This window comes from Podarcis liolepis, assembly GCF_965112155.1.
Source record: "Podarcis liolepis genome assembly, chromosome: 5".
NCBI classification, from domain to species: Eukaryota; Metazoa; Chordata; class Lepidosauria; order Squamata; family Lacertidae; genus Podarcis; species Podarcis liolepis.
The window spans coordinates 39,687,899-39,709,756 of NC_139556.1; the positions used below are offsets into that span (position 1 = coordinate 39,687,899).

The 21,858-nt window shown below is 42.5% G+C and overlaps 1 protein-coding gene across 4 annotated transcripts in view; it reads left to right on the top strand.

Annotated features, from left to right (window-relative positions):
* Window positions 1–10,001: 10,001 nt before the first annotated feature.
* The window catches only part of TNKS2 (tankyrase 2), a 28,511-nt gene continuing 16,654 nt past the window's right edge, over window positions 10,002–21,858 (top strand). For 2 of the 4 annotated variants that reach the window (XM_083503031.1, XM_083503033.1), the window contains exons 1-10: window positions 10,008–10,504; window positions 13,491–13,715; window positions 15,095–15,190; window positions 16,106–16,142; window positions 16,971–17,046; window positions 17,980–18,074; window positions 19,008–19,074; window positions 19,745–19,931; window positions 20,378–20,499; window positions 21,264–21,355. In XM_083503031.1, coding sequence (XP_083359157.1) covers window positions 10,264–10,504; window positions 13,491–13,715; window positions 15,095–15,190; window positions 16,106–16,142; window positions 16,971–17,046; window positions 17,980–18,074; window positions 19,008–19,074; window positions 19,745–19,931; window positions 20,378–20,499; window positions 21,264–21,355 — 1,238 coding nt within the window. In that variant the 5' untranslated portion in view covers window positions 10,008–10,263. Of the gene's footprint in view, window positions 10,505–13,490; window positions 13,716–15,094; window positions 15,191–16,105; window positions 16,143–16,970; window positions 17,047–17,979; window positions 18,075–19,007; window positions 19,075–19,744; window positions 19,932–20,377; window positions 20,500–21,263; window positions 21,356–21,858 lie in introns of all 4 variants that reach the window. The other 2 variants (XM_083503030.1, XM_083503032.1) reach the window with 2 other exon arrangements.

A 21,858-nucleotide genomic window follows, 5' to 3' on the forward strand; every position in this document is an offset into this window, starting at 1 on the left:
GGTGTCAGGGAACTGCTATCAGAGGCACGGGAGAAGGAGAGGGTCTCTGATTCTGCAGGGGAAGGTCACAGCGGTAGAGGGAGACTCAGCTGGGAAGAAGGGGAAGAGAATGAGTGTAACACCAGGGATCCAGGAGAGCAACGGGACAGGGAGGTGCAGGGGCTCCAGGACTCTTCATTGGAAGTTAGCGAGGAGAGCCCAAGCACCCCGCTGCCCACGCCCACCCTGCGCAGGAGACTCCCGCGCAGTGAGAGGCGGCGACGATTGAGCGTCAAACAACTCTTATGTTGGCAACGCTTTAAGAAACGCCCACAGACAGATTCTACGAGTGACTAAGGGCAGCCACGCTGAGATGGGCTGTGCAGTCCGGAGGGTTTAACCAGGCAATCTAATGCTCAAACGGAGCAGGATTACGCACAAGTAACTCCCAACCCATTATAGCAGGGGAAGGATAATACTCATGTGCTTCTTGATAGCAGATAGGATACGCTTAAGGGGAGTATAGATCAGGCATAGGCAAACTCGGCCCTCCAGATGTTTTGGGACTACAACTCCCATGATCCCTAGCTAACAGGACCAGTGGTCAGGGATGATGGGAATTGTAGTCCCAAATGGCCAAGTTTGCCTATGTCTGGTATAGACGTTGAAAAGCAGTTTAAAGCCCTCTTAAACACTATCTCAGCTGTGTGGAGTCTGCAAGGGGTAGCTTTTTTGTATTCCTGGAGGCTTCTTGTACATTACAGAACCCTAATTATGCAAGGGGCCACAGGAAATTGCACCCAAACATAACTATGCATGAACATTAGTGAATGCATGAAGGGATTAAGATCATAGAACTGTGTTCCTGGACTCAGGTAGGCCATGCCGTCTCTTCTCTGATGAGGGAGGAAGTGAAATTTTCTTATTCCTCCTGTCTCCCTTCTCGCCATGGAAGATGTGTCTAAGCTTTGCTCCAAGCTTAGAGCATGTGTTTGAAGCTATTTCTCTGTGTTTTCTACACAAGAGTATTCTGCCTGTGTTCTCCTTTCTGCTGCTTGGGTAAATGCATGAATCTAACATTTGGAACATTTGGTAAGTAACACATTTTAAGCTTACTTAAAAGTAAGTGGTCTGTCCCATTGAAAATCAACACAACCTCGCCTGGGGTGGGGGTGTTTGCTCCCCCAGGTATCACGGAATAACCCCACCACTTGGCCTTCCATCATACATGTCATCTCTTTCATCTGTAGCACACCGACTTGCATTTATTCGTGCAAGGTTCAATGTCCTTCCATCGAACCTGCTGAGCCACAGATTTTCTAAGGGTTTGGTGTCTCCGTTATGCGTGTGTGACGGGAAAACTGTTGAATCTCTTCCACATATAATGTTCAACTGCCCCCTACATAGCATAGCCAGGACTAAATTCCTAGGTCCTGCTTTACTGCGCTTGGTGGGCCGGCCTGTTGAGTCACACGCCGCACTACTTTTGCAGGATACAGATCCTTCGGTAACTCTGCAGGTGGCGAGATTCCTGAACGTGGTTATCTCACACACAAAAACAACCAAACAACAACAACAACACCAAAACTAATCGGACAGTTACGATGAGAGTGCATGTCGGACCTCGTCTTCAGTTTTCCTTTTTCTGTGATCCGTCCCTTGGAGCTCTCTGGGCCCCAAGCTGTTATTTGGCTCTGCTCATTGACCCACCCTAGTACGTGGTGTTCACCCTTTGGTGTCGAATATATCGGTCCTTATGCCTCTGTGCTTTTATGTTTGTACATATTTTATGGGCTAATAGCCGTAAATAAATAAAAAATAAAAAGTGGTCTGTCCAGTGCAAGTGGGGTAGAAAGAGGGGAGCGCTTTGCAAGTGGACTAAATGGAATATGCAAAAGGTTTAACAGCCTCCATGCCAATGCTTCACTGTACTGCTTGAGTGTGTGGCTCTCCCCTGCTGGAGAGAGAATTCAGCCCCACGTTTTGAATCAAAGCACTCAGCTGATTCTTTTATTATTTGCCGTGCACACATGTGTCACAGGAATTCATATTTTTCCTCCCACAGAAACTTCTATAGAAACAAAGTCTCCCTGCTGTGAAATAGCAATGGAGAGGGAAATGTCTTGTTCCCATCCTTACTGCCCCTCTCCCCGCCAGGTGTTTAATGCCTGAAAAGGGTTTAAGAAAGCTTTGACTATGAAAAGATGGCATGATCAGAGGCATCTCTTCACTCTCTCTATAGCACTCGATGGTTTTCAAACTACATTCTGGAGGACCCTGGTGTTCTTCAATGAGAAAACCAGCAAAGATGAGCTGGCTTCCATGAAAGACCATTTGTTCCGCACTGTTGATCTTCCCCCATACAGTTGTGCAACATGTGGTGAGTTTTGCATATATTCTAAGTTCATGTCCTGGCTTGTGCAAACTTTTTAAGTTCACCCTAGAACATGTCCCAGAATGCTCTTCAGCAGACAAGGGCTCTGCGCATATGCCCAGGGATCCCAAAGCAGCCAAGTCAGTGAGGAAAGGGTTCTTGGAAGGCAAAAAGCTTGAAAACCACTTCAAAGCATTTGATTTGCCAGGCCTTTTGAACTGCCACCCTTTATTCTCACCCTCCTGCCACTTCCAATTCATTATTTCTATACCTCAGAAGCTCACTAATTATTGAGGTGTTAAACATAATTATATTAGGTCATTGTTGCTATTGCTAGTAATTAGAATGGTGCATTGTGTAGGCCGAATCAATCACAGGGATGAGGCTGAGAACAGGCCCACCTTTTGTATGCCTTGAAACTAGGTGTTCCATGAAAAGGATGTCTAAATTGCTGAGAAACTGCCTGTCTAAGCTTTGTCCTGAACTGACATTTAGTCATTTTATGTGTGGGCTGCTGAAGTCACATTATTACGGCTTTTAAAACTCAGCTGCTTCCTTGTTCTCCTTCTGTGTCCTTTCTCCCGATTAAAAATCTGGCAATGAAAACATCACAGGTCTTATGGCTAAATGCTCATGTTCACACAAAGTCTATTCTGTAGAGTTCTTTGGGGCAAAAAGTATCTTCCTTTGGGGGTTTTCTTCCTTCCTTAGGAAGAAAAAAACCCACCTTTTTATAACTTAAGAATTCCCCCTTTCTCTTGGAATACTTGAACTCTCCTAGATATCTTTCTAATAAGTGGGAATTAAAGGAGGTGCAGTTTACTGCAAATTGAGTAAATCTGGGGGGGGGGGGTGTTAAATATCAGCCAGACCTGGCTGAACCAAGAAGGGGGTGGGTTTCTCAAGCTGAGGAATAGCTACTGTGATTACAGCATCCTAAATCTTTCTTTCTTTCCTTTCTTTGACATTTCTAGTTTCCTGTCATGAAAGCTTGTTCTCTCACAACTCCCACTTCATCAAATAGACTGAGCATCTCAGTAAGTTAGGGAAGTATGTATGTGTGGGCAGGTGGATGGGGAATCTTTCACTACCAGAAGGCTGGAGGCTAGCCTTCTGCAAGTGAATACGATTGGCTAGCACCTTGTCATCATGTGACCCGAGTCCACGAATGAAAAATACTGGAACAGCATGTGCTGTGTTTTGTGTTTTCTTTAGCACCTGCTCAGCCAATCTGTCCTCAGTGAGATATATTTGTGATCTGGCAATATGCCTGTGAACTTTGGGATCTGACAACGAGCTTTAAATTTGTATTTCAGTTTGTATTTACTGGTGTTGGAGCACATGGGTTTGCAAACAGATTGCTGTGTCCTCCAGTAATCTTTCTATGCCTCCTCTCCCATTACATAAGAAGCAAGAACTGGCTAAGGAGCATCAGATATGTGATGGAAATGCTAAAGGAGATTTAGAGAGAATCTCCCAGGCCTTGAATTATTTACATCGGTCTATACACTGTGGAAGTTTAGAAGATTTACCTTGAGCAATATTTTCAGGAGAGTCTTCAAAACTGAGTCCAATGGGAGTGTTAAAGAGATGAAGTGATAGGGCTTATTGACCAAGTCATTGGGTCCATTGGGCGTTCACTCAAGAGACCTTTGAGTTGGCATCTGTCTGTCTCAGGAGACAAAGGAGGAGTGCGCCTTTGGGGGTGAGGTCAAGCTGTTGGATGGTTGCAGCGCCGGCTGTGGCTGTGGAGACCGATGTGGAAGAGACATGTTTTGTTGCAGATGGGGCAAATGAAGGTGTCCAGTTGTGCTATCCAGTTGGTACAATTCAGTCTAGTTATGACCTATAAAGGCCTACATGGCTTAGGTCCAAGCTATCTGAAAATCCGTTTCCCCTCATATGACCCTGCCCAGGTTTTGAGATATTCAGGGGAGGCACTTGGTCCTGCCACCCTCACAGTCCCTTTTGGTGGGGATGCAGGAGAGGGCCTTCTCAGTGGCTTCTCCCAGACTCTGGAACTCCCTCCCTGGAGAAGCTAGATTGGCTCCCTCTTTATTGTCCTTCTGCTGGCAGCTAAACCTTCTTGCTCCAGCAGGCTCCGGGAAAATGACTGCTTTTAATGAAAGGGCTGGTGCCGTGCCATGCTGTTTTTATTGTAATTATTTGTATGCTTTAAATGGATTTTATATAGGTATATAGTTTTTAATTCTATTAATTTTTAAATTTTGTTTTTTTCTGTTTTCAGCAATTCTTGTTTTTATCTGTCAGCCGCCTTGAAAAAGTCAGGGAAGAAGAAGGAGGAGGAGGAGGAGGAGTGTTTAGGATTGCAGCTGAAGATATGACAGCTGAAGAAGTAGAAAAAGCATGATGACCAAACCTAGGTCTAGTTTTGTGATATTTATAGCCACAGAAAAATCTACAATGTATGTTTCTGTCAAAGGAAAGTGTGCCTTAATTCCATCCCCCACTAATTCCAAGCTATGCATTGTAGCTATCCTTCTTTGTGCTTTTCTGCCCCCTGGTGGCAAAAGTATTTTCAAGTCTTCAAATCCTTGAAGAATGGTAAGGAATTTTAGGCTTGATAATTTGCCACTAACTGCCATGTTGCTTCATGCTATATAAGAATCAGTGGCATAACACTGCATATTGAGCATGAATAAGAACACAAAAAAACACAAGTAAATAATTAAAACAAAAACAACAAAACACTACCCCTCCGTCCCTTATGCTTTGAGGGACTGCCACATGCCACACAGAGTGGTGTGTATCCTGGCAGTCCATGGGCTCAAAACAGCAGCCCAGCCTGCAACAGTCAGTGTGGCATAATAAAAAATGGCTGCAATGCTAAGGTGGCATAGCACAAATGGGTGCCACCTGTAAGAGCAGAACAAGAGGCAGGGCCACAAAATTGTACAGGTACCCCATCAATGAGTATTAGTCACTGCCTCACGTGTTCACAAAGAGAAACTCTTTGCACCTCTCCTCTGTTTAGAACGGAACAGAGGGAGAGTGTCTGGCATCCAAACACAGGCGGGTTTAAAGAGGCACGTTCCATCAAGAAGGCACGCCAGTGCAAACAGCAATGTGGATTTTTGAGGGGATATTTACTGAACCCTGTTGTGGGTGCCATAGGGTTATTTCTTAATGAAGTTGCTCAGTCATGAGAAATTATTGAAAGAATGCTTGTGGCTAGAGATGAAATGGAATTTTCCTACTAATTTCAATGGAGTTGGGAATAAGTAGTTTAAAAGGACCTAACTATGCCAAAAACTGGGCTGAATGGATACAGGGAGGGAGGGTGCACGCGTGTGTAGAAATGTAATCTATAGTGGCAATGTTTTGTCTGCCAACCCAATTCTGAAAACTGGAATGGCAGTGCCAGTAGAAAAATAAATGGTCATAATGATCATTTGGTATTGTGAGCTTAGGCATCTGATTGCTGTGTAAATGAATTCATCAATATGCTTTTATCTAAACTGCTGCTTGATGGTGATCAGCGATTTGATAAAAGAGAGTTACCGTAATGGCTGTGGACGGTTGCCTGAATGGGCAATTCAGTTGGAGAAGTGGGGTCTCAGACCTCTGAGCATGATCCAGGGGTGGATTTACTGGCATCTTCAGTCCAGAACAAAAATATGAATATGCTATCAATATAATTCTGTTTCCCTCAAAATATTGAAGACTAGGGTGGTATACAGGGGTGACTGTCTCCCTTGTAGGAATCCATTAGAGCAGGGGTGGCCAACTCCCAAGTGACTGCGATCTACTCACAGAGTTAAAAACTGGCAGTGATCTACTCCCTTTTGTGGGGTTCAGGTCAAAGTTGTTGAGATTTTTTTTAAGGGTGGAGGAGGGCCCGTTTTTTAGGAGTGCAGAGAGAAAATGTTGAGTTTTTTTAGGCGAGCCAAAGTTGTTGAGCTTCTATGGGGAGAGCCTGTGATCTACCGATAGATCACGACCTACCTGTTAGACATGCCTGCATTAGAGGAATGGGGAGGAGGGAATTGCTCTGCCAATGTGGAAATAAAAGGCTTTTGGAGGCAAAGAGCAACAGCATTTCTATGCATGCTTACATTGAAGTAAACTCATTTGAATACTTTGAGTCAACATGCATAAAACTATGATAAGAGCAATCGGAAGCCCTGGTCAGAAGCAGCAGGCTGGAACAGATCAAAGTGGATCTGCAGCTACGTCCTAAGCCAGAGGTCTTCAACTTTTGTGGACCAGTGGGCATATTTGAATTTTGAGAGAGTGCTGGGGGTGCTGGTCACAAAATGGCTGCTGTGTGGTGTGTGGCATAACACAAAATCACTGTCATTATGGCCATGGCATAACCCAAAAGAGAGAGTAATCATGGTGAAGTTTCCCCCTATAACTGCATTTCTAAACTAGAAACCGGTTTATGCCTGTCATATGTCTGCTAAAGGCACAAGAACCCTGTTTTCCCCAATGTCAACCATGCCCCAAAGCCTAGGCTGCCATCCTATACCCTCTGACCTGGTAGCAAGCCCTATTAAACACTAAGAGACTTACTTCTGAGTAGACATACATGCTATTGCGCTGTAAGTGAATTCTTAATTCTGCCTGGTCTTCAGCTCCTACATAGCATGAGACAAGCCTACGCCTCCTTCCGCATTTGTCTTTCTGTAGGGAGGGGGGATTCTTTAACCTCCACCCACACTTATTGTGTAGTAGTATTTGTAGAAAAGAACATCTATGGACTACCTGCTTTCAGATGAACCCATCACAGGAAAGATGCATCCTGGATGCTTGGGGAAAAGGAAGAGCTAACTAGGAAGAGTCTAAGGACTAGAAAAGCAAAAGCGCACCAAGTGGGAAGGAAAACAGCATCTCTTTGGGACCCCAGAGATCCTGTTGCCTAGTGCCCAAACACATTACATATCCACCACAGCTCTGACTTGACTCATTGGCTAAAAACACTAACAGGTAAGAGTAGTCAGGCTACCTCACACAAATCACTAGCACATTTTGTTTCCTATTTTTCTTGGAGGGCTATAGACTTACTTTTTAAATAAATTAAAGCTTAAGATTCTGGGGCCACTGCCCAGGGGCACCAATAAAGGCCTGGTTAGGCACCAGTTGACAACCCCTGTCCTAAGAGCTGCTGCATGCGCTGGCCAGGGCAGAAGGAGGTGCTGATAGGTTATTAATATTATTTTGCTGCACCAGTTCTAGGCTAGTGCATCAGAGGATCCCAAATTTTGCACCTTTCCAGGAAACTAACCAGTTTTGGATCCACTCTAGGGCCTTAGGATGGTGAAAATTATGATGGCACCACACACTACAGCATGCAGTGTGGACCTCCACAGTAGTGTCTTTCCAAGAAAAAAGAAACAGAGAATGAGTCTATGAGAGTTAGACACCCCTAAGGCACTGACCAGGTGATCCTAACTGTACATAAGACTGGGCTGAATGGATTAAGTGTTTGTGTGTCCGTGAATGAATGAATGAATGTGTGCAAAAATGTAATACATTGTGGCACTATTTTATTTGCCAAATCAACTTTGGAAATGAAAATAGCTGTGTGTAGAAGGAAATGTGGTCAAAATGATCATTTGGTTTAGACATGATTACTGTAAATGAGTCTATCACTATGCTATTATTCATATCTCATGGATATGAATAAGAATGTTAATGAATTGGATAGTTGCCTGAATGGGTAATTCACCCGAAGGGATGTGCTGAAACAACTAGCAGTTCGGAGTGCGTGTTTTTCCAGTTAGCATTAGCTGGAACTGGGATATTATATAGGAATACTATACAAGTTGCTCTCTTGGGTTTTGCTGCCAGTTTTTAGGAGTCTGCTCTCTTCACACAGGCTCTATTTGTATATTCATACATAAAGTGATTACAAAGTCTTCTGTGCTCTATAATCCAAAGAAAATTCCTAAAGTAAATTTTAAAAAGCTGAAATATATTTCTGTTCTTCACAAAACTCTTGTGTGTTTTGCTTAAGGCTGCAAGTAGATCTTGGTAGCAGCTAGATTTTTTGTTTTCAGAGATGCGGGATCAGTTATTGCATGCTTCTTTGTGCCAGAAATCTCCAGTTCAACCTGAAAACTTCATAGCATCAGAACTTAAGCCACTGTTATCCAAATCCCATGCTTGTCTACCAATGGAGCTTTCTCCCAAGCAAAGGATGCATAAAGAGTAAGCCCCCATTAAATTCAATGGGACTTACCTCTGAGTAAGCATTTTCAGGATTGTCCTATAAGTCTGAAATCTCCTCTTATGCTCTATTTTAAGATGATGACTAAATTTACACTTTGTGGCTTCAACATCAAGTTCAACTCCCTCACCCCACCTTTTTTTCTTAATACCAGGTCCTAGTTCTATTTTGTTATGTTTTCAGAGGTTGTAATGCAAGTATAACCCAATCTGAGGTTTTGGAATTTTTCTTATGGACTAAAGAAACTGTTGCTTTTCTAAACCCTTTAGTAATAGCCATGTTTCATTATATTCACACTATAGCTATTTGCAAAGGAAAACCCCACACGAAGTAAGATTTTGATGTGCCTCTAATGGAAACTTTTAAGAGACTTAAATCTTCACATTACAGTTCGCAAGAGTCATGCTTCATTGTGCTGAAACATTTTCGTTTGTATTGAGAAAGATAATCAAATATTGTTGTATTACAAAATCTTGCAATTGAAAATCCAGCCATATCAATTGTGCTTGCTGTTTTTTCTACCAGACACGTGTTTTTGAAAACCGAAATTAGCAATGGGGCAGGGGGGGGGTCCCAACAAGCAGTTATCCTACTTGCCTCGGACACTGACACTGGGATGAAGCCCAACTTTACACTGTGCTGCTGTCAGGTGTGCCTGAAGCCACCAATTTCTATAGTGGGCATGCCCAACACTGGCACTCAATACCAAACAACAATCCCACTGCGATGCCTAGGAAGCTTTACTTCCATACTGTGCTGACTTCATGACAGGAAGCCAGGCCTTATGAGGAACGGTTGAGGGAGTTGGGTATGTTTAGCCTGGAAAAAACTGAGAGGAAAGGGAATAGCTAAAGGTCTGTCACAGGGAGAAAGGAGGAAGCTTGTTTTCCCCTGCTCTGGAGGGCAGGACTCGAACCAATGCATTCAAGTTACAACAAAGGAGATTAGGACTAAACAACAGGAAGAACTTTCTGACAGCAAGAGCTGGTCAATAGTACAGCGTCTCCCTCAGGAGGCTGGGGTTTTTAAAGCAGATTGGATGGCCACACATCAAGGATGTTTTAGTTGAGATTCCTGCATTGCGGGGGGCGGGCGGGTTGGACTAGATGACCCACGGGGATCCCCTTCCAACGCTACAATCCCGTATTCAGCCGCGCACTGCGTTATTCCTAACACGTGTCTGCCCAAGCAGCGGTACCCACGGGAAGTTGACTCCCAAGCAGCCTTTCTCAATCTGTGGGTCTCCAGATGTTGTTCAACTACAACTCCCATCACCCCTTGCTAGCAAGCCCAGAGCTCAGGGATGATGGGAGTTGTAGTCCAACAACATCTGGGGACCCACAGGTTGAGAAAGGCTGCTCCCAAGGAAGCCGGGCTGGGGGGCGGGGCTTCAACCGCAGGAGCAACCGCGGCTCCCCCGACGTCACTCCGCCGCTCTAACCGCCGCGCCGGCAGCTCTCTCGCGCACATCGCGCATGCGCTTCGCGTCCCGCCTCCCCCTTCATCGTTGCGCGCGCACCTCGGCTGCTCCGCCTCCCTTCCCCCTCAGTGGCTGCCTCGGCCGGAGGCGACTGTGGCGTCGAATTGCTCCCCGCGGCGGCCGCTGCCGCCACCGCCGCCTCCCCCCGCCGCTCTCCGCGGAGAGAGCTCGGGCCGCCTATGGCGGGTGTTGGGCTCTGAGGGCGAACGCGGGAGGAAGTTGGCTCTTGCCCCCGGCATGGCGGGGCGGCGGGGCGGAGCGGCGGCTGGTCCCCTGGGGGAAGCGCTGCCGCCGCCGCCGCCGTTGCTGCTGTCCCCGTGCTGCGCCGGGGGGGCGTCGTCGTCGGAGCCGGCCCGCGAGCTCTTCGAAGCCTGCCGGAACGGCGACGTGGAGCGCGTGAAGCGGCTGGTGAGGCCCGAGAACGTGAACAGCAGGGACACGGCCGGCAGGAAGTCCAGCCCTCTCCATTTCGCTGCAGGTACTCGCGGGTGGCCAGGCCGCCGCCTCGGGCGTCGCCGCCCCTGACTCTGCGTGTGAACGGGGCTTCGGGGTATAGTGGCTTTAGGGCCGTGGCGTTGGGCCCCTTCCGCCGAGGAAGGTGCTGTTTGTTTATTTGGGGCTTTAAGGGGAATCATTCAGGGAGTTGGTGGTCGGGTGTCCCCACGACCGCACGTTTCCCTCGTGGAAATAAGAGGAGCCTATAAACCCACCCCCTTCTCGTCCCTGATCTCTGGCCATGCAGGAGGAACTCACGAGATCCCCGTCCCTCAAAGCAGCCTGTGGGGGCTCGTGTTTAAATGGCCACCGTAGCCAAGAGCAGCCAGACTGACCCCCCCTTCCCCCCACATACAGCGAGGGAGGCCTGCAAGTGGTGGCGTGGGCCGACCTTCCGCTCCGTGGGCGGGATGCATTGTTTTCAGAGTTTCCTCGGAAGGGCTGCTGCATACCTGAAAAGTGGCGTCCAAAGGGGAAGCAAACCGGTACTGGCCAAGTCCTGACATTCAAAGGGTGTCCAGTTTGAGAAGGAAACGCGTCGGTGGTGAATTTGTTAATAAGTTTGCAATCCACTCTCAGAGCTAAAACGAGTGATGGTCCACATCCTGTAAACATTAGTTCACGTTGTGCTTTGTGGGCGCTTTCAGGAAGATGTTGTTGCTCAAGGGGGATTAACAAGCACATTGTGTGTAAAACATGCACATAGATGGGATGTTGTGATTAGGCAAGTGTGTGTTTAGAAGTTCCTGGAAATCATTGGTCACAATTGCATGTTTGCAGATGTCACATCAGAGTTGATAATTATTTTGTAATTCCATCTTGTAATTGCACACAAGGATGCCTTCTTCAGATCCAAGGCTTAGGTGGTGTTTTGCAACGCTGAGGTTGCTAGAGCTGACCCAAATAGACAAACTGAGAAAAGGAGGCTGGAGCTTCTTAGATGCAGGTTTTTCCAAAGCCTACTGATTTTGGCTTGCTTCCAGATAAGTTTGTTTTGGATTGCACGTAGCCTTAATGCCCAAGTTGTTTAGTCCATCTGACACGGTGAACTACTTAACTGTCATTCATTTGCCCAGATAGGAACAAGCAAACTTATCCTACCAAAAAAACACCGAATGATGTCTAGACGAGCAACAGACCACATTAGCATATCACACCAAGCCATTCTATGGCTTTTAACAAACATGCAAATATACTGGCTCCCTTATACTTACAGGTAGTGGTTGAGAAGGTTGCCTGGTTTGGATGAAACACTAAGCCAAACTTTGGCTTAACAGCTGTTCTGCATTAACCTAAAATACCAGGGAGGAACAATAGTGGTGCAAGGTTTTCTCCAGAAGCATGTTTGCATTTGCACAAAACTGTGGTTTGACTTAGTGTGACATGCGAACTAGGCCCCAGGTGATTTAAGGAGGGGGCAGCAGGCAAGGAGAGGGAGACTGACTAACCCTTGCAACCCCCATCAAGAAATCCCCCATGTGGCATTTAGGTTTATGAAGAAACTTAATTCCTAGGGCAGGGGCAAGTCCAAGGAGGGGAGGTCATAGGCTGAATCTAGATGCAAATCCCTTTAGCCCACAGGCCAGCAGTTCCCCAACCCCCATACTCACTGGGGAAATCCCACTGAGGGGAAGACATCCCAACAAGTACTTTAGCCCTGAGCTCTTCATGGCTTTGTATTGTATAATACAACACTTGGAATTGGATTCCGTGGCTTATCTTCCATAGATAATCCAGAGAAAAGCATGCCCATGTGGGCTGGTGAAAGTTGACTTGCTTGCTTTCACCTCATCCCACCAGCATCCCCTTCAAACCTACCTTTAGGGGTGAGGGCTCCTGAACTGTATACTGCAGATGTGTGCATTCAAATCCTATTCTGTTAGACCACAGTGTTTTTTAAGAATTGGAAGCAGCATAACAGATGGATCATTGCTTATGGCAGGAGCAGACAGAAGGTAGATCTGCATGATTTGCAATAGATATAGAAGGGTTTCTGACTGAATTGAATATTAGTATGCAAACTTGATTTTTTTAAAAAAATTAAGCTCTGGGATGGCTGACATTTTGTTAATCATTTATTTCAGCTTCTATGTTTCCTACTTGTAAAATAGAAGCATTAATTCGTTTTTTTGCGGCTCTACTGCCTATTGCTTGAGTTTTGTCTTAGAATCCCTGATCCCTGAGTAACTCAGATATAGGCTTCATCTTTTATATAAACATTGTCAGGTGCCAATTGTCTACCCTGTGCCACCATTTGTTGATCTAGCTCCATCTCATAGCCACTATGTTGCACCAGGCAACATATATCCTGAAGGCTACCCATCCCCGGTTGACATTGTGTATAGATATAGTTATAGTTATAGTTATCCTATGGTTCCCTCAAAGAGATGCCGGGGATTCTGTATTGTTTACTGATGATGCTGACTCTGGCAACTGTTTCTCTGTCCAAATGATAAAACTTCCATTTGTTTACTATATAATGATACAAAATTATGTTTAATGCAGGAAGTAACATTTAAAAAACCCACAGTTGGGCAATATTTATTTGAACCACCAAAATGTCAGATGTTTGGAACTAAATAGGGTATTGGCCAACTGACAATTTATTTATTTATTTATTATTGGCACACATTGTGTTTTTGCAAATACTGTTTGAATAAAATTAGGGAATGTATACTTAGAACTGATAAAAAAATACACAGTGTATACTCTCCCCAACACCACCATTTCTTGAAAATGTGGAGACTTCAAAACTTAAGGAAATTTAAAATCTCCAAAATAGGAGCTGTCTCCTGTACTGTTCTTCAGCCTTTCTTTTATTTGGTTAGCCAGAAGCAGTTCTTTGGCATCTTGTCTAGTTATAGCACTCATGGTATATATAAGGAAGATTAGCAAGTTAGATTTTTGTTTCTTAGCTCTAGCTTTATTCCTTTGAAGACTGACTATGTAAAACTACTTTTTTGTTTCAGGTTTTGGTCGAAGGGATGTAGTGGAATATTTGCTTCAGAGTGGTGGTAACGTTCATGCACGAGACGATGGGGGCCTCATTCCACTTCATAATGCCTGTTCTTTTGGTCATGCTGAAGTTGTCAATCTTCTCTTGCGGCATGGTGCAGATCCTAACGCACGGGATAATTGGAACTACACTCCCCTTCATGAAGCTGCAATTAAGGGCAAAATTGATGTCTGCATAGGTAATTTTTGAAAACACTTGTGGTCTCTGGATCATTGGTGGTTCAATCACCATTCAGGTGATATGTGGAGAAGTTGCAGAACAATCAAGAATTGATCCTGGATGTTTTTACTTTTTTCTGACAACAGAGATGGAAACCATTCTCGTCAGGGGAACTAGCTCCTAGGTCCTGTGATTTTCATAATATGGTGCTGGTTTTGACAATGGTTCCAGAGCTGAAAGTGATCCACAGGCAATTTTTAAGTAGTGCATGATGGGGGCTGGGTGGCAAAAGTATGAGAACCACTGGTTTAAAAGTGTCTCCAGTGTTTTTTTATATAAAGTGACACAATCATGCATACCTTTTAAATTGGAAAACAAGCTTTCAAACAATCTGAGGCTTTCTTGTAGAAATGAGGATACATTGTTCTTTATTAAAATAATATAAACTAGTCAACTATCCGTGAAATACCAAGTTCAAAATATAAGTGGTTATATAGATAGTATGTAAATTAATTTTCTTTTTCATTTTTGTGAGAAGCTGGTTATGGGTAATATCCAGCTTGGTTGGACAGGATCTGTCTGCATACATTCAGAGATATTATCTATGTTTGCACATAACAAACCTAATTAACAATAATATAACCAACCTATAATTTTATTTGTATGCTGCCTTTCCATAGTTCAGACCATGTTCATTACATAATTACAGCATAACAATAATATATAAAATAAAGATACAAAAAAAATCAATAACCGCAACAAAGCCCCCCAACAAAAACCCCTAAACAATACCCTAGACCTAATAGTGATAATAGTGGCTGATTGGGGAGTGTCAAACTGTAATTACATGTGACTGTGGCTGTTATTATAAGGTCGGTGGAGCCTGCCTCCTTCTAGATGCAGAATAATATGTGCATTGTACATATGCTAGTTGCAGAATAATATGTGCATTGAAATGTTTCCATACATTTCTCCTTTCCCACCCTCACATTAATTTCCTCCTAGAGCACTGTGTTGGAGAGGGGGGACTGATAGAGACACAGGAAACACTTTCCTTCTGTTCTAGCTAATGCTTTCTGCTGTATGTACATGCAGCAAGGAAGGAAAGGGAGGCATAGACTGTACTTGTGACTGAAAAAGAAAGCATGAAAATTGTTTTTTCACAGCGCAGTATTTTCCAGCTGTTCTGTTTCATCCTTAGGACCAGTTCTGTGACTACCTTTCTTTGATTCTGCTGTTTGTATAACTGCGTTTGAAAATATGTGTACACTTCCCAAGTGAAACTAGCCTTTTATACTGAAATGGTTTTGGATTAGGGCATCTAATCCCTTAGCATCTCCACTGAGCTACTTCCTTGTTAAGTTCTGATGAAAGCTTTATTTTTTTTTCTCCTTTTAGTACTGTTACAGCATGGTGCTGATCCAGCTATCCGAAATACAGATGGAAGAACAGCATTGGACTTGGCGGATCCATCAGCAAAAGCAGTGCTCTCAGGTAAATGTTGTCTTTTTGTAATCTGTAAGATTTATGTTTTGGCTACTGCTAAGGTGGTATTGCTTCTATTATGCTTGGTGAGAGTAATACTCTTTGTTAACTGGAGAAGACCTGCTAAGAAAAAAAATCAGTAATACTTTGTAAGATTGGTAAAAGAACAGCCCATTTATTTTTTTACTACTCCTATGGGAAAGCAAATACAATGGCTTGTTTATCCTACCATCATGCAAAATAAGTAATATTTGAAAAGAGTGCTACTTGTGCAAGTTTAGTAGCTAGCTTCAGAGTTGATTGTTTCATTTTGAGGGCTAAACTTTTGATTCCAGCTGTGCTATTTATCTAAATTGGCATAATTATACTTTGTATATACCATACGTTTTGCTGCTTGCCTGAATGTTTAGCTGTTTTTGACTATACAAAAATAGTGGGGTGATATTCAGCTAAGTTTTACTGAGAGCAGGGCCACTAAAATTAATAAATCATACTAAGTTAAGTAGTTCAATTTCAACAGGTCTACTCTAAAGCCTAGTTACATCACACCCAGTATTTTAAAACTATCAAAATGGATCCAGTTCAGGGTGTTGGTGCTCATAAAAGTTGTAAATGACCTTGTCCCAAGTACTTGAAGGAGTAACTTCCTCCACATGTCCCAGTGTGTTGTGTGCAGTCAGAGAAAGAGGAATACATTTTTATTCATCCAGGCCTTTGGAAGTAGATGACTTTATAACTGTAATTTTAATTATTGTATATTGAATATCGCTTTATCAGATTTTGTTTCTAGCAAGCCAGCATACTATTTGGGGAGGGAGGACAGGATAAAAAACACGGGGGGGGGGGGGGGGACTTGCTTTATAAAAGTTTTACACATTTGTATTTGAAATAAAAAAAACCCTATCTCTTTTTTCTAACTTTCAGGTGAATACAAGAAAGATGAACTCTTGGAAAGTGCCAGGTAGGAAATAATAAAAGATGTGAGCTGGATCTACTGCCCAGCCTCTTTCAAAAATACCCGAAAAATGAGACAGGCTACACTTTGAATATTTTTTTCATATTCTGCATAACAAAGGCTATTCTTATGTACAGTTATGGATTGGAAATTATTACCATGATCTTAATGTCTGGCATTCTCCATGCAATGGCAATACTTCTCCAATGCAGGCAATCCACTCTGTGTGTGGAGGTGGGGGAGGCAGGGACAGTGCATGAATGACATTCAAGGAAGGGCCTGCACACACATACTGGCATGGGCCTCAGGGCCAGGCTGCCTTGCTCTCTACTCTAGTTGACTCTCTTCATTGGTTACTGTACTGGAATTCGTGCCCGAAACAAAAAGTTGGCCCTGGTCAAACTTCTCAACAGGTAAATTAATCACATACACCCAGGGGATTTTGTCTTGACAAAGATAGAATCCGTCTAAAATGCATTGCCCCCGGACAAATAAAACAATACTTTTTAGGGAACCAGGAACCAGCATGCAAACAACCTGCCTGAGGCACCATATTAATCTCAGTCCCATTCCTAAAAGCGTTGGATGCAACCGCTAGTGTTCCTACAATAAAATAAGAATAGATATGTTGCTAGCAACTGTGATTAAGGATATTAGTATATGATATATGAAGTACAGTAAGCTAGTACCATTGCACCAATAAAATCTATTCCAAAGTTTTAATTTTAATTGCAAAGCATTCAGGTAGCTGTTTGTAGTTGCTTTGCAGTATTGTGTAAGTTGAATAAAGAAGGATGGATGCCAAATGTTCAGGAATCTTTAATTGCCTTTTAGGAGTGGAAATGAAGAAAAACTGATGGCTCTTCTCACACCACTAAATGTCAACTGTCATGCAAGTGATGGCCGAAAGGTATTTTGGCTTTCAAATGCCCACTTTCAAATGTTAGCTTTTTAAAAACACACACACACACACACACACACACACTACATTAAAATGTATTTGGTAATGTATTTGGTAACATATACTTTGGTTAATGTTTTGAATTATATTTTAATTCAGGAATGTTTACTTAAAGTAAAAAATCTGATACTATGTGTGTTCCCTAGCTGTATAAACAAAAGAGCCATGGATATTCTGTCTTTGCAATATCAGTTGTTTGGTTTTTATTAAAATTGTACTTTTGAAAGCCAGTCAGAAAAAAATGTTACTAAGGAATCTAATATAGAGATTATGCATTGGTTTTCTTTGCCAAAAATGCTTGCTGTATCAGTAACATTACTAGTGTGCTAGGTAGCATTAATTACTTTCTATAAATTATATTTGCCTGGGGTGTGGACAGAAATCAAAATCTGTTGTCCCTTTATTATGCTGTCCTCTTTAAATATATTTATGTAACTAGTTTAGCTTGAGAAAAGATTGCAGTAATTTTTGCCGTTGAACAGAGGTGGGAAATTAAGCCTCATTCTTTCTCTGGCTCACTGTGCTGTACTCAAATGTAACTTATTATGAGAAAGGCCCTCCTAAATCTATGGGTTGGATCCAGAGGTAGCATTCCATTGACGGAACAGCTCTGAATAATCAGGGAAGGTTTTGATCCAGCAGAAAATGAAGATGCTGGATTAGATGGGCCACTTATCTGATCCAGCAGGCTCTTTTTATGTTCCTAAATATCCTTCTGCCAGGTAGTAGAGGATGTGAGTTTTTGCTGACACTCCTCCCTTTGCAGCCCCCAGTGTCATGCTACAGATAACGTAGAATGCTTTAACTGATTTATTATTATAATTTTAATGGAAAATTTCCTTCTATTTATAAAACAGTTAGATTTATTAATTTTATTTCTAGTCAACTCCATTACACTTGGCAGCTGGCTATAACCGTGTTAAGATTGTGCAGCTCTTGCTGCAGCATGGAGCAGATGTACATGCCAAGGATAAAGGGTAAGTTTTTCTTGGGAGGTTGTGGTATGATTTTGTAGATTCTGTTGAAGCATGGATTAGATTTATCTCTGAAATGGGCATGCCACAACTTGTGGCACTTTGTTCAAAGAATAGGCCATCTTAACCTGGCATTTAGAAATTCTAAATTCAGAAGCCCTCTTGGACATTAACTTTATTTGCCTTAGCAAGCCCCACTTTGGGGGGCATATAATCTTTGCCAGTTTGTGCACCCCTTCATGAGTTGAAACACAGTCTTCTTAAACATGGAGGGGTGTAAAGACTGGCAAATGTGTTGCACCGGAGGAGGCATTTCTTGCCAACTGCTTCTACTCTTACCCGTGTAATTTCCAATCATGTGTGAAGGGAATGACTGATTGGCGCTTTAATCAGATGATTACATGAAGCTTTTCATTAAATAAAAAAGGGCATGTTTTAACATGGACTTGCATGAGAACTATGCAGAGTCTTTCCTCCAACATGTTGTACTAGGTCAATCCAGGGGTTTTATAACTGTTGCATTCCTTCAAATTTTGTGAGTTAATTCTGCAGTCTGTTATCTTCAATTACAGGCTGATCATCTGCAAATATTTATTTTTTACCACATCACTGTCTCTAATGCCAACTGACTTTCTTTGTAATCTAATTTAACTCGATTGAACGTCTCCAGTTAAAAACAACAATATTATTTGTTGACTTCAGTAGGACTTAATTGTTATAAGTTGACCACCCAGTTGTTATGCTTTTGAAGAGCATTGAGCCCAATGACAGAGGAACTCCCCACCCCCCAGCCAATGTTTGGTTTTTCATTTTGTCAGATGAATGTTTGGGCTTTCTGTTTGATACTAATAATGAACTGTGTTTGACAATATTTTATTTGTTGAAGGAGATTTTTCAGTGTTCATGTGCTAAGTTATTGGGATTTCCCCTCCACAGAGATCTTGTTCCTCTTCATAATGCTTGCTCCTATGGACATTACGAAGTAACAGAACTTCTAGTAAAGGTTAGTTTCTTAATTGTGTGCAATTTTTATGGGAAGGCTATTGCAATTTTGTTTCTTTCTGTTTTGGTATTTTGAAAATTACTTCCTGTCACCTAGATTTTTCAAAATGGTCATTGAAGTATGCATATTATTTAATGTGTAACCCATCTTAGATTGCATGAGGTAAAAGAAATTATGGAAGAAAATGTTGGACTGATTGTTTTTAGGGCTTGTATGTCTGAAAATGCTAAATTTACACTTGACTTTCTGTATGGGATCAAGTAATACTACTTTTTCTTTTGATAAAAATGTCTCATGAGAGAAACATGGGATTAGGAAAGTGATTCAAGATAAAGATACTGGGCTTCTGAAATTACTGTAATTATAATGGTTGCAAAAACCACTTGCCCAGCATGTTTTGAGATTGTTCCTAGAAGTATTGGTCTTGGGTTTGTTTTTTGTTTTTTTAAGGAAACTCAAGTTCAAACCATTATGGATGTGTCTTGTCATGAAGCTAAACAGTCACTGTTTGAAGGAAAGGAGGACTACTAATCTAACATTAGAGTTCTCAACCTTCTGTATATGAGTGTTTATGGGGTCATGTTAAGATGGGTCATGTCTTCCCTATGACATCAGAGTTCTAGTTCAGTATTATCCAGCATAAAATCATAAGTTATATTTCCTCTCCTAGCATGGAGCATGTGTGAATGCAATGGATCTGTGGCAGTTTACTCCTCTGCATGAAGCAGCTTCTAAGAACAGAGTGGAAGTGTGTTCTCTCTTGCTGAGCTATGGTGCTGATCCTACACTGTTAAACTGCCATAATAAAAGTACAATCGACTTGGCCCCAACACCTCAGTTAAAAGAACGATTGGCATGTGAGTATAGAGGAAATGGGATTGACTGAGAAGAACTGATGGACATGAACACCCCCCCCCCCAGTTTCCAGTAGGGACCCACACTTTGTAGCCAGTCATTATTTGTGATACCTACCACCCTTCTCCCCTGAGTCCTTTAGTATGCACAAAATCAGAGGCAAGGCCCTGCCCCTCTCCCATACAATTTTTTAAAAAGTTTCTAGTATCAAGACATTTAAAGGCATCTTTCCCCCCTCAAGACTAGGCATGATGACTATTCTGTGAGAAGACAAATTTACTATCTTTTTGAAATTAGAAGAACCATTCTTAATGATTTCTGCAAATGTGTCTTAATGCAGAACAGTGTGTGTATTTGTTTGAAAGTAATTCTATCCTAGCAGCAATAAGATGTACCTTTGATAATGGCTTGAGACCTATACATCATGAAATCTTATTTTCTCTTCTAGACGAATTCAAAGGTCACTCACTGCTACATGCTGCAAGGGAATCTGATGCAGCTCGCGTAAAAAAGCACCTTTCTCTTGAGACTGTAAATTTCAAACATCCCCAGACTCACGAAACTGCCTTGGTAATTTGTTGAATATATATTTATGTTGTGTGGTAGCTAAACTAGGCAAGTTGACATGCAGCTATTTTCCTTTTAACCTTTGGTGGCCATACTGTTTAACATGCATTGTTGTTTTTTAGGCATAGTTCATCCAAATCCATTTGTTGATAGTTCCTTGAATTTCATTCATCTCTAAAATACTGATTAAGGATAAGGGAACAACTAAGACCTGAGTAAAAGGTGTAGGGCCTGTGTGGCTTCTGCATCTGGTCCTCAGCTACCCTTCCTTGTCCCCTGCCCCCCCCCCCCTGCATGCAGCAGTTAGTCTTAAAACCAGCTTCCCATTGGAGCCCATGGAAGGCATTTTCAAGTCTTAATTGCCAAATGGGGTGGGTAGGGTACAGTTTGGGAGAGCATGTTAACCTCCAGCACTATGACCCCTCCAAATGACAGTTATGCTTTTTTTCAAACTTAATTGGTGCATGGGAAGCATTTTCAAGGTAGTTCAACATGGAAAGAGCATCCCAGTTGACTTTAATTCAAGGCTGTTTCTAGCCTAAGTGCTGGTTGGGGGTGTGACCTTTCTGTTGTGGAGATGGCAGTAGTGGAGGCTTAACCCTTCCCAGAGGTAATCTCCATGAAAATCATTCCTCCCAAGCACTTAGGCCTGAAAAAAATGCTCCCATATTTCCATGTGGTTTGGTTTAAAAGTCACATATTTTCATATGGTTTGGTTTCATCATAAGCTGATAAGCAAATGATATAATGATTTCACTTTTTAATAGCACTGTGCTGCTGCATCTCCATATCCTAAAAGAAAACAAATCTGCGAACTGCTTTTAAGAAAAGGAGCCAACATCAATGAAAAGACAAAAGAGTGAGTTTTCATTTCACTTTTTTATTCCACCCTGCTTCCAAGCATCTCAGGACAGTCCTTCCAATAGTGGTTTGGAAATTGTACAGTTTGTAATAAACACCATGATTGTAGATGCATACAACAGAACAAGTTAAGATTGGAAGAAAGTGAATCTAAATGCTGCCAAAGTCCTTCTGGCCATGTGAGATGAGAACTAGGGAGACAGGTGAAGCCTCTGGTTCATTCCAGTGTGCAGACTTAGTTACCATAGAATATGCTCACTGCATAACAAGTCAACTTCAAACCGTGGTTTATGAAGCTATCTTGTTGAAACCATAGTTAACATCAGCCATAATTCCAGGTGCAGGCAACATGACAAATTGTAATTAACTTGAAACAGAAGCAAAAGCTTCTGAACTACTTGGTTGCATGGAAGGAGGAGAAGGCAGCAGCTTGTTCTGGTTTGTGGACTTCATGGTAAACTTTAACAGGACATGCAGATGTAGCCATTGACTTGTCGAAGA